Source organism: Crinia signifera, chromosome 2 (assembly GCF_055691185.1).
Source record: "Crinia signifera chromosome 2, ASM5569118v1, whole genome shotgun sequence".
NCBI lineage: Eukaryota > Metazoa > Chordata > Amphibia > Anura > Myobatrachidae > Crinia > Crinia signifera.
Window position 1 is genome coordinate 252,519,833 of NC_139218.1, and position 13,819 is coordinate 252,533,651.

Here is a 13,819-nt window from a genome sequence, read left to right on the forward strand (position 1 = left end):
TAAGTGATGCACATAAGATTTATTGGATTCGCCAGCACTTGCTGGGAGTTTCATACGATACATCGTATGCTAAATGACCGCATACGATGTACCATATGCGGTCCAGCCCCCAGGGAGCCCTGCTGCGAGTATGTGGGGGCCTTTATTCAACCTCAACGTTCTGTGTCTAATGCGGGGTACACACCAGGACGACCCGCTCACGATGCACATCGTGAGCGGGTCGTCAGTGTCTCGTCCGACCCGCTCACGATGACGCGGGAGGGCACGACCCGCTCACGATGTGCACCGTGAGCGGGTCCGATCCGATGGCGACCCGCACCCGGTTCTATGGTCGTCATTGAGATCCTACCTGCAGCAGGTAGGATCTCAATAACGACCGACCGACCCGCGGGACCGCGCATCGGATCGGAATCGCTCCACACCAGGTCAGAAAAGGGCCCAATCAGCACACAATCTACATCCGATTGATCGGAATTGGATCTAGATTGTGCTGATCGGGCCCTAGTCGTCCTGGTGTGTACCTAGCATAAGGACACAGGTCCCAATTATTTTCATGCTGCAATAAGGGAAATAGGACGAGAGAGAGAGAGATTAATTTGACATAAGAATAAGCTACTAAACTGTGGCTCCGGTGACGTCACACCCTTACTGCACGCGCCAGGCTCCACCCATCCCACAGCTGGGGACCTGGTCCGTGACATCACCGCCCCCTCCTCCCTCCCTATGTGCTGCAGAGGTGCCGGGCGGCTTAGGGCAGGCTACTACAGTCCCAATGAAGTAAGAGCAAGCGGCGCTGCTGAGCACACTGACTCGCACACAGAGCAGAGCAGGGGGAAGAGGACAGGGCTGAAGCAGAGGCGAAATCATGGGTAAGTAACCTAAGGAATGTACTCTGTGTTCCCCCAACCTCTTCCCATCCTCTCTGCAGCTTTCCTTACCGTGATGCACCCTGCGCTTGGGACAAATGGGGGCTAGCACCAAACTTTGCAAACTTTTAGTTATTAATTTCTATTCCCCCCCAAGAGGATGCTGATTTGCGTTGTGCATGATGATAGAAATGCAATGACCAGGTGCCCTTGCTGATAAAGCACCGGGGAGTAAAGAACATGAGCCGATTTACTAATCAGTGCTGAGATAATGCTAGCTTCTTGGTGAAATTCTGAAACCATTTAACGAGAGTTGTGCTTGGAAGTAGTAGCACAGCCAGCCCTAGCAGTCACTGATGGTATACACACAGCAGGATTCTTTGCTTTATTGGCCAGTGAAATCACTATTTAGCTGCACAGACAATTTATTGTCCTTGCTTGTGTTCTAAAATCCATGATGTCAACTTTGTGTGTGAGGTATAAACAACAATAATGGTCTAAGCGTAATAGCTGTTCTACATTTGTACAAAGCTATTTCATATAGTTTTATATAATTCTCCATGATTCTGGTCCATTCTGCTTACTTACTGCAAGTGGTCTGTGTCTGTGCTGCGATTTAAATACTACTATATGGAATTTCTGTGCACAGCAGGTTCCTGATTAGTACTTTGCACATTCATTGGGCCCTGGTGAGACCCATCTTTGTGGCAGGGCATAGGGCTGCTTTACATTTATTACACAAGTCAGTGTTTCTTTGGGAAGAGATAAGTAAAGATGCTGGGTTGGGGTGATGTGCTCCACTTGCTGGCAAGTGCACATTTGCAGTTTGTGTGTTGCTTCTTTACAACTGCTCTGATATTGCACTTAGCAATTTTTCACACAGGTCACCCACTAAGCAAACAGTCATTTCACACATATAGAACAAATAAAGTTGGGTACACACCTACAGATTTGTATGTCCAATTTATCTGGCGAGAACACAAATCTTGTATAGGACAGTGGTTCCCAAACTTTTTTTGAATCACGGCACCCTAGAGCATCAAAATATTTTCAAGGCACCCCCAGACCAAATGCTTCTTATCGAGGTATTCAGAAAAAAATATTAAATTAAGTGCATTGTGCTTATACTGTATGTCACAGTTATCTGTTGAGGGACAGGATTTGCATCTGCTTGTCCACATATATTATGATTGCCAGCCACAAGCACTGTTTTTGCCTGGTACATTGACCATAAATAATTTGAATTGATCCTGTCCACCAACCCAAGGCACCCCTGCAAGTGTCCTGAGGCACCCCAGGGTGCCTAGGCACACAGTTTGGGAACCACTGGTATAGGAGCATATGAGAATCAATATTTTCTCCCAAACACTGGAAAACAGACCGTGGTCATTTAGACAAATTGGTAAAATCCATTTGATTTAATAAAATTATCCGAACAATTGTTCTTGTCCATTTTCCAGCATTTGGGGGCAAATGGTTGACTGTTATTAGCTCCCATACATTGCCATTTTTTTGTTCCCACCAGACAGATTGGACAGATAAATCTTTAGGTGTGTACCCACATTGAGTCCTAGTCTGATGCTCACACCTTCTGTGTTCCATTCCATTTTGTCTATGACTAGATTTAATCTGAAAGTGCCAATCAAGAGTTTCAAATTTGAGCGTTGTCTTTCATTTTGTAAAAAGTTATTTCTAAATTGGGATGTGGGTAACTAAAGCTGGTTACACACTGGTAGATATATCTGCAAATCAATCGATCTGCAGTTACATCTACAGATGGATCGTGCAGCGTGTTATCTATATACCCTGATGATCCGTCTGGACTGATGTCACAAATGGGTGGGCGATGTGCACACTGAGCTGTCAATCACCCAGCTCCCGGCGTGGCTGTACGGGCGGATCGGCAGATCTTCCGTATACGCAGCACGATGTGCCGAAATATCTTAGTGTTCACCCTAGGCACCCTGTGTTCACCCTGCCCGATTTTTAAAGGGCAAAATGCGCCCTGCCCCTCTAGCAGTGCTCTGCTAAAATAGCCTGCTGCCTGTCCCCACCGGTGCACAAGGGGAAGCCCAGCGCCATCGTAGATGAGCTGCACTTTCCAGCAGTGAATTCGCTGGGGCCATGCCTGCCCCCTTTCGTGATGTCAGCATCCTGAGCGCACCCATTTCGTGCCGTCGGCGGCACTGGCCTGCCCACAACGGTGGTGTCGGCAGACCCGGTCCACCCCCCTTATGCAGCTCCCGTGCAGTACTGCCCTGCTCTGTGCAGTTCCTAGAAGGAACACTATATATTTAGATATATCAGGCATTGGCTGTGTTGCACAGCCGACGTGAAATATCTGTGAACGATGTTGTTCACATATATAATTATCGTACACACTGGCCGATGGTGCATTGATATATCGGCCAGTGTGTACGCACCTTTCCAGTTCTTTTCATGATGTATAGCTGCATCTTACAGTTTAAATACAGCTTCATTTTGGATGTTGCCACCATACAGAATCAGGTTTTTATAACAGACACACAGTTTGCCGAGGTGCATCTAGATTCACGCCAAAGTGAAACCTGGACACACTCCTAAAATGTATCTGTCTGGTCTAATCTGATAATGTATAGGAGCATATGACAGTCAACCATTTGCTCCCAAATGCTGGAAAATTGACAAAAAGATTGTTCAGATAAATTTGTTAAATTAATTGGATTGAACCAATTTGTCTGAATGACCAATGTCTGTTTTCCAGTGTTTCTGAAAAAATGGTTGATTCTCATATGCTCCCATACATTACCAGATTTTTGTTCCCACCAGATAGACTGGATATTCTGCATTGTTGTCAGAACAATGTGAACTTTCTCTATACCAGCGGTTCTCAAACTGTGGGTCCTAACCCCAAAGTGGGTCCCGACCTTCTCAGCATGGGGTTGCTGACCATCAGTCTGATGACTTTTCTAATCTGTCAGCGATTTAAGGAGTCTGAAAAATCTGTTGAATTGTCTGTTATGTTAGACTCCTCCCATCATGTTGTGCCTCCACAATGCAGCCATGTATGTGCTGCCTGCTGACTACACATGTGACGTGATGACCTTCTTGCTGGGGTCCCATAACTATTTTTATTGTCTGATGGGGTCCCAGAGCAAAATAGTTTGAGGACCCCTGGTCTATACTAACAATACCAGGGCAGAAAGCTCAGCAAGGAAGCTCACCCCCACTGTGGTGTCAGGGCGCAGCTCCTGGTGGCCACTGTTGGGATCTAGCAGTGACAAGGGGTGAGATTTAATAGGATGAGAGATTCAGAAAGTTAGAAATCTCCAGTTTTTTTTAAAGCGACAATCATTTACACTGCAAAACCAGTTTGATTTTGCAGTGTAAATGATTGCCGCTTTAAAAAAACTGGAGATTTCTCGCCTAATCTCTCACTTTCTGAATCTCTCCTATTAAATCTCACCCAAGGTTTCTTCTAAATCTTCAGTGTCTATGGGGCCCGTTTATCATTCATATTTGCTGCTAAATCCCAGAAAACACCCATTTATGGGGGTTAGCTGCAAGTATTAAGTATCATTGGAATGTATTAGGAGGGACCGCAGCAGGAATCCCCGATCCCTTCTGCACTGCCGCCAGCCGCATACTTCATAGGTTTCTATGGGGAATGCAAAGCTGCCCGATGTATCAACATTGGTCAGCAGCACTTCACATCCCTGGGCTACCATCATTCTGAGATGGCGGTAGCCTATGGTCAGGAAGGTCAGCACTAACCGCCCATGCGCAGACCCCTTGGTGCCCAGCTCAGCATATTGCAGGGACGGGCTCCTTTTGTAGCGCTGTCCCTGCGCGTGGAGCATGATACATCCCTGTGATTGGATCTCATTTTACAATCATGGTGGTAATATTCCTCCCAGATCGCTTTGTAAATGCAATCCTTGATAAATGGGCCCATATGTCCTTTTCATCATTCCTGACAGAGCCCGACCTCACTGCGATGAGCTGTAGAAGTATAGCCAGGGGACCTATCCGATATGATACAGAGGTTCAGTTGCAGCTTTGCTACAATAGCAAAGCTGCAACTGTTTCTTTCCCATTTTGGGTGATTAGGGTTGCCCCCTATGTGAAGACAGGGGCACTGCCGGCATCCGTTGCAGCGGCTGTTTGTGATGTCACGCAGCCATAAACTGTTTGGACCATGCCCTCTAATCGCAGAGTTACAGTACCCTTGACCACGCCGCTGTCAAACTGCGATGGCATCCTTCCAAGATGCGATCACACTTTGACGCTATGTGCAGAATGGTGAAAATTGTCTGTATGTGATTTTCACACTTCTGTGTACGGAATTAGGCCCAGGGGCTGCAATCTGGCACAAGACCTGGGATTCTCTGTTTTCACCTTGTATTTGTCAAGAATCCGGATACTGCTGAACAGAGCAAATAAAGTTCATAGAATGATAATAAGTCTTGAATTGTTCACCTTGGTAGAGACTGGCCCAGTAGAGACTGGCAAGAATGTGTAGGTAGGTGCAGACTATTGTAGGATTGTCTCATATGGCTCCCATACACTTATGCGATCTGATAATATGTCCCATCGCATCTTATGGTGCCAAAAGTGCTCTCTTCTTGCACTCGAGGACTGGCAGCGGTGGAGTGTAGCGCTGTGAAGGAGCACTGGTGCTGCTCAGCTGCGGCCGTAGAATTTGAAACAAAAAGTGTAAAAAAACAGGGCAGCCCCAAACCCGACTCCACTCCCTTAACCCACCACCCGTGCTCCGGCTCCCTGTCCTGGAACCCATCGTCCGCGCTCTGCACCCTGCTCCCCAAACTTGTCGCCGGTTGCATTGTTAAAAACCACATGCGATCACTCATGTAATTCGATTGGTATTATGTGCAGTACATAACATTTATTGACGTGCCTAACCGACCTGGCGGGTCCTCGCATCGCTAGGGTTGGGAGACCCATTTCATGTGCATGCAAACCTTCGAATTATCTCATGCAGTCGAAATCAAAGGATTGTATGCAATGGTGTGACTTACCATGCTGTTGCACAAATTAGGAATTTTGTCATGTCTGTAATAAGAATACATATAAACAGAGTTCTGGGGGTGGGGGGGAACTGTTTTTTTGGTGCTCTTGATGGAGCAATCCCCCCTGCCAATGGTGGCAATCTGAAATTAGAACAAAATTCAACTGTTTTGGCATCCTAACTGCCATATCAGCAATACACGTGACACTTCTATACCCTGTGCATTTGGGCTTGATAAGTAATGGTCGCCCAAAACAAGTAAATAACTCCAGCAAGCATACAAAAAGCAACTGAATTCTCACCTTATGATTATCTTCAGTCCCAAAAAAAAAAATCAACTTGTCAGAATTAGCATCTTGCCTAAATCCCCATCAACACTAGATTTCAGCTGATTATAGTTAAGAACAGTGGCGACTGCCGCAGCCGCAGTGGGGGTACCACGATGCAGGCATCTGACGCCGCTGCCGCACTCCTCCCGGTCCCCGGCACCTGTCCTATGATGACAGGCTCCGGGACTGGCGCATGGGCAGTACAAACATATGTACTGCGCATGTGGCCAACTTCTATGGGCTGCAACAGGTCCCGGCGCCAATACAAATGACAGGCATCTGATATAGGTACTGCGCATGCGCAATTGCCAATTTTGCACAGCAGCCCGCAGCAAGGCGTCCTGGAGGGAGGGAACACCTCCCAATGGGATTACCTTGGTGACTGGCAGGTCGGACTTCCAATAGGAAGTCACTGCCAGTCACAGTGAAGCCGGTGCAGTCTCGCAGACTGCATCTGGCTTCACTACAGTGGCGGATTTTACCTGGGGGGGGCTGCAGCCCATACAGTAGGTAAAAACCACCACTGGTTAAGAATATCTGCAGGTTGCCAATATTGTGTGTACACACTGAATATTATCGGTAAAAGATATTGTTCAGTGACGTCGCTAGGGCCCACTGAACATGCAGGTCGTTGGCTAGGCTATGTAGTCAGTGGATAGACCTTGTCTATGTCGACAATCACTCGGTCACAAACCTACTAAGGGTCAACACAAGCTAATGGATGACATGAGTCGCCTTTTAAAAAGGTGACTTTTCATATTTTACTATCCAAGTGGTAATATAATAGTGTGCCAAGCGTTACAAGGTGCCATGCCCAAAGCATGGCCAGCGTAGTGGTACATATATACGGTGTCTATGTCAACGTACGGTTACATAGACGCCAAAAAACTCATGTCGACCTTGCCTATGTTGACTTACTCACTTGTCGACCTAGACATTGTCTATCATCCCATGGGTCTTCAACCTGTGGCCCTCCAGATGTTGTGAAACTACATGTTCCAACATGCATTGCCACATTTTTTTCCTATAAGAGCATGCCAACAAACCTCAGGGCATGCTGGGACATGTAGTTCCACAACATCTGGAGGGCCACAGGTTGAAGACCTGTGTTCTTTACCATTGGCTATATAGCCAAATATATCTGCATGTGGTCGTTAATGATATTAACCCTTTCAGTGCCAAGTTGTTTCGTGAAAATAGGTGAGAAACTTGCCAAGCAAACATATTTATGCATCATAATGGCCTGTTATGTTTACCATATATAGAAAATTAAATTATTTTTTTTTTTTTACACACAATTTGTATTTGAATTCATATAACAAATGTGAGCGACGCTGGCATTTCTAGCCGATATTTTGAACATCTCTCACAGATGTTGGCACTCAAAGTTAAGTATAAATAGGATATAGTAAAAGCTGTAGCTTAGAAAGCCCTTTTTGAGTGATATCTCTCTTACTATATCATGTAGTGTGTATGGGGATTTATTCTTTGGTTGTATCTGATAATTTTAGATCAAGACTTACATTTTATTTTTTGCAAACAAGTCTTCTCTACCACTCAATTTGGAAAAAATCTCCATGGAACATTATTTGTGAACCATTGCATGTCACGGGAAGGTGAACTGATATTCCACATTAAATAACATCATTGAGTACTTTTCCACATGTTGACCTGTCTAACAGATTGGTTTTGTCATAATGAAAACAGCTGGAGTTTAAAGTGGAACTAAACTAAACCAGTCATTTAGAGCAGAAATTTAAGATATGTTTGATTGGTTCATTCTACTAAAGCCAACATTTCTTTCTTTTGGGTGTTAAATACTGAAGTCATTGATTACAATTTTGATACATTTTCACAACCATGATCTGTTAATGCTCTCTGTACAGTAAACATAGGACCTTTTTTTGTTAGATTTGTTAGTTTATAAAAAGTAGAAGTGGGGGAATTTCCCATAGCAACCATATTATTGGTACCTTTCTTTATAATGTACTATAAAACAGCATTTATCTGATTAGTTGCTATGAGCAACGTCCCCACTTTTCCTTTTTTGAAAGGGTTTTTTAAATTAATTTGAAGCTGCAGTCAACATGTCGACAGTTTAATGTCGACACATGCAATTTGTAAACATGGAAAGGGTCGACATAAGTTTTTAATTTTTATTTTGTTTTGCATACTTTATTATCCAAGTGGATAGTTAAATTATAATAGTGGGCACATTGGTGGGACACCGTGCCCAAAGCATGGCGAGTGAAGTGGTACACTTATATGGTGTCCATGTCAACGTAGACACCAAAAATGTGAAAACATTTTCCATGTCGACATTTTCCATGTGTTGATGACCTGTCGACAAACAGTGGTTGGCCTATTGACTTCCGACCCTAGACCCATACCCGTGACCTGATGGTCTAATTAGTAAATCAATTTATCTGAAGAAAGCCTGAAATATTGTTTCTCTATTTAAAGGTCAAAATCACTGATTTGTCCAGTTATTTGTTTGTCTGTGTACAGTCCTGTAACCCCATAGGGTTCTATAGGGGCTGCAAACAAACAATATTTATAAAAATGACATAATAAACTTGTATCAAAAACATCACTCCGTCTCTGGATAGTGTAATGTGTGCCAGGCAGTGGGGAAAAGCAGGAAGAGGCCGCGGTTTTATCTTGCCATCTCTCACTGTACTTCACGCTGCCAACACCCGTTCTGCACTTGCGCCGGCCTTGTGTGTGTGTGTGTGTGCTCCATGATCAAAGAAAATATGTTGCCTGTGGCAAATGCAAAAGTCTGTTAAAAGAAGCCATTCCAGGCTACTTTTCTCCTCCTGGGGATAAACCTTTTCTGTATGGTCTGTCCCGGTATTCAGTAAGCAGTTCTCAATGTAATACCCCTAGATGTGATGCCCTCTAATGTGAGCATGCACAAGAAAATAGCTTTTGTCATATTCAGTATCAACTTTGATTAAAATGCAGTAATAAGAAGCTGGATTCATTAGGGTATGTATTGGCGCAAGCACATGCATAAACAAACTATACTATGGGATGCAAATCAAAACACTAGATGTCAATTTACAGCAAATCACAATCTTTTGAATCTCACAATCGCACCCCTGTGATTTGCTGTGCAATGCCATGACTTGTACTAGCCAGCCACGGGGAAGGCCCATGATGACATCATCACACAAAGCGGTGATTGGGCTCTATGGCTGTATTCAATTGTTTTCACAGCAGGCAGAGGGCACCCAACTGAGCTATTCTGGGTGAGCTGAAGTCGGGGAAAGTCATCTGTTTTCACACAAGACTTTTTATGGTGTGCTAATTAGTTTGGTCGTGTTTTACCAAGCTTAATGAGCACGATATGTGCAAAAACAATAACACTGGTCACACTTTTCAAATCGCAGGCTACCCTAGTCAGTGCTAACTTTGACCAGATTCTCCGGTAACAGACTTTACTTTTTCACCAGACTTGAAACTGGGTGTGAAAGGGGTATTCATAGGCATGCGCTGGCGTCGGGTGTATAGCTATGGAACGTGCATTTTTGGAGCGGCTCCCGTATTTGAACTTTGTACTGCTCTGAATCCTTACCTATGGTTGCTAGTGTTCATTGTACCACCCGCCATCTCTGAAAACCCATGCAGTTCCTCTTCCCTGCCTGGGGTGTCGCTGTCTGTGGCAGTGCTTCTAGCACAGTGTGGTCTGTATATCAGCACTGATATGCAAACCAGACCTGTGCTAGAAACACCACAGCAGACAGCGACACCCTAGGCAGGGAAAAGGAACTGCATGGGTTTTCAGAGATGGCAGGTGGTACAATGAAATAGAATCGGTGTATGTTCCTGCGCTGGCGGTCTTTCAGCTGCCTCAATTGGGATATAGATTTGGTTTAGATTTTTAAGGCGCTATTGTGAAACATAAGACATATATATATGCGATGTAAAATAATAAATAAGGTAGAATAAAATATATGTAACAGTGTGCTTGCCTGTGGAAAAAGATGGTTAAAATTGAATGTATACAGCTCTTATTGGAGTACTGTTTGGGTTTTAGCGTTTGTGCGGAGGCTCCGGGGATTGGCGCTTGGGTGAAACAGTCCTACACTTTCCCTACAATACCTCGCGGTCGTCTTGCGGGGATGTCCGTGCAGGGCTGTCACTCTCGATGTCTTCAGCGTCAGCTTCACCCGGCTTCTCCGTCCGATCGTGGTGACCGGAAGTTCGGGTAGCGTGTTTCCGGTCCTTCGTTACACGCTCCCGGCAATGTGTGTCCAACGCGTTTCAAGTTTGGCACTCTTCATCAAGGATTCTTGATGAAGAGTGCCAAACTTGAAACGCGTTGGACACACATTGCCGGGAGCGTGTAACGAAGGACCGGAAACACGCTACCCGAACTTCCGGTCACCACGATCGGACGGAGAAGCCGGGTGACGCTGAAGACATCGAGAGTGACAGCCCTGCACGGACATCCCCGCAAGACGACCGCGAGGTATTGTAGGGAAAGTGTAGGACTGTTTCACCCAAGCGCCAATCCCCGGAGCCTCCGCACAAACGCTAAAACCCAAACAGTACTCCAATAAGAGCTGTATACATTCAATTTTAACCATCTTTTTCCACAGGCAAGCACACTGTTACATATATTTTATTCTACCTTATTTATTATTTTACATCGCATATATATATGTCTTATGTTTCACAATAGCGCCTTAAAAATCTAAACCAGGTGGTACAATGAACACTAGTTGCTGTGGGGCTAGAGACTGTGCTGATTAATTTGATACATCTGCACCTGTATACAATATGGCTGCTGCAGCTGAGGAACAGATCATTTGGCCTAAATACTGTCTGCTAATCACACACCAAGTTATCAAATCCATTAGGGGAAGAGGGGGCAAGTGGTTGTTGCTGCATGCCATTTAAACACAGGCCAAGAACCAAGTATTTTAAAGTTGTACGCACCAAACCTTCGCCATGTCGTCGGATCTCTGGATGTGTTGTTTGACCTTGTGTCCTATTCTTTGCTCTTCAAGAAAGCAGATTACTTGGAATGGGGCACAAAGGCATTGCCCAGATGAAGGTCCTGGCAATCCACCTGTTTCCCGCCATTGTTGTAGTATACATTAAACATTTTGATCGAATTTTGCTTTAAATCTTGCTGTGTATCTTCATCTAAAAATATTTTTTTCTGTGCAGTGATGGGTAACATGCTTGTATCTTGGTTTCCTGTCTGCTATAGGTGTTATGTTGCTATAATTTACCTTTTCAGGTTTGTATGCTTTTTCATTGCATGATCAAAATATCACATATAATAAATATAAAATACAGTATGGAACAGTGGCCTCTGACACACATGTGCAAATTACATGATTCATGCATACAGGCCAGTGTGAAACTGTGCCGCCTACCCAAAATGTGGTGTGTGTAAATCACTAGACTGACAAATATCTGCACTGATGTGTAGCTTAGCTGCAATTTGCAATGCCAGTAAAAGGAAAAAGCCAGTTCTGCATCATTGTAGGCAGCAGCCACTTGTACCATCAGTTTTATCCTGTAGTTGCTTAGAAAATGTGCCACAACTGAAATGATTGATACCCAGAAGGCAGACCAGTTGCTCTATTACTATTCTTCTACATTTAATGCCTGTCTTGGCTTGTATCCATTGTTTCCAACCCTAACAGCTGTCTTTTATAGAGGCGAATTAGCATTAAACTAGTGTTGCTTTTTCAAGGCTTTGGTTCCAAAAGAAACAATATTTGAGGTGAATGTTTGAATAGCAGTCTTGATGGACAAACATTTACAAACTTCTATTTGAAGTACAAAAATACGTGCGCACTTTTGAAACCCTGTAAGGTGATTTTTGGCTTAAACAATAAATCAAGTGGAACTAGTGTTATTTTTCTTTATGTTGCAAATGTGTCTATGTGAAAACCATATACATTAAATCTACTCATTCTATGTTCACTTTATAAAAAAAAATAATAATAATTCTGAGCTTTTTATTTTATGAGAGTGCTGGTCCAGTGTTCTGGTTCTGTGGTTTCTAAGGAAGTATGCCGGATTTTGGCTAACTTATTTCTTTGCGGTTTCTTCTTTACAGTGTAAATAGTGAGAAGTATTCCTTTTTGCTGTGCCGCACAAAATATTATCCATTAGATACAACCACAAACTACGACTCTTTAATTACAGACGGTCTCAAATATGAGCCATTCTTTTCTTAGCTCCGAATGTTTCAATGTATTTCTGTTTGGTTTCATCTGTAAGTGACCCTTTTCTTGCTTTTGTTCTGTGTTAGAAAAAAAGAGAAACATTTTTCACCAGCACACCAAAAAGCATGAGCAATAAAGCACCGAACACATGGGGCGATTCTAGCCTCTATTGCCGGGGATATGGTCACTAAATGTGTACTGGGCGACTGTCCTGGGGTGGTCCATCTCTGGTCGCTGATGAAAATGGGACACTGAGCAATGTATTGCTCCGTGTGTGCGGAGCTTTAGATATGAACATTGCTTGAGAATAAAGATTTTGAAATCTTAAGTCAGGTACAAACTAGGCTAGGGATGAGAAACCCTCGGCTCTCCAGGCGTTGTTGAACTACACATCCCAGCATGCCCTGCTACAGTTTTGCTATTTGGCCATGCAAAAATTGGGCATGCTGGGATGTGTAGCTCAACAACAGCTGGAGAGTCGAAGGTTCTCATTCCCTGCACTAGGCGTTGAGTGAACTTGGCATTATTGGGGGCGGCAGCATGGTGCTGGCATTGGGATCGCTCAGAAGGGCTGTTTTGAGCGATATTTCTTACTTGTCTAGTGTGTAGGGGGCTTTAGTGGCATATATTTGCAAAGATATGATCAAGCCATCAGGCCCCATCAAATTGTCTCTGTTCTGGCAGTCCATAACACTAAGGGGGTTATTCAATCCCAGAGTCCAACTGCTTCCGACAGTGCATCGACAGGCGGTATTCAATGTACCGAGTGTTGGAAAGTCTGTGGATTGTCGGAAAACGTCCATTTCTGACAGATCCAATTATAATTTTTTTTATATCTAACGACCTTCAATGCTCTCGGTAACAGCATATCATACACCCCTTATATGATAATCGTACCCACTCTGGGTCATTTAATTGCTTATTGTTATACTACCTGATAATACCACATATAAAAACAGATCAAAATTGAGAGCCATCTCTGTTTTAAAGTAGTTAAAGCACACTTGTTTAGGCACTAGTAGTACAGGATTTGTATTGTCCTGTATATGATGTGTGATACTCCTATTAAGTATAAGGAAAAAAATTGACACCATCGTACACTTCAACTGTTGTTTTTTTAGGTGCACACAATGGTGGTAGTAATACCCCTTTTACACCGCCGAAAAATCCGGGTCAGCGGCGGGTCAGACCCGGATCTTCGGCGGTGTAAATCCCTAACGCCGTGTCCCTTTACACGGGACTTCTACCCAGGTCCTGACCTGGGTAGAACACGGCTAGGACCTGGGTAGAGGGCGGTGTAAATGGGAACGCCGGGTCGGATGACCCGGCTCCCATTTACATGAATGACAGCCGGCGCTGCTGTCTGCTATACTCTGCAGACAACAGCGGCGGCGGGGGAGGGAGGTGAACGGATGCCTGTGT

At 44.3% G+C, this 13,819-nt stretch overlaps 1 protein-coding gene across 2 annotated transcripts in view; it reads left to right on the forward strand.

The window, feature by feature from the left end:
• The first annotated feature begins 712 nt into the window (after positions 1 to 712).
• The window catches only part of GPM6B (glycoprotein M6B), a 127,976-nt gene continuing 114,869 nt past the window's right edge, over positions 713 to 13,819 (forward strand). Inside the window, exon 1 of one of the 2 annotated variants that reach the window (XM_083174296.1) lies at positions 713 to 869. In XM_083174296.1, coding sequence (XP_083030422.1) covers positions 866 to 869 — 4 coding nt within the window. In that variant the 5' untranslated portion in view covers positions 713 to 865. The remainder of the gene's footprint in view (positions 870 to 13,819) is intronic. The other variant, XM_083174293.1, reaches the window with a different exon arrangement.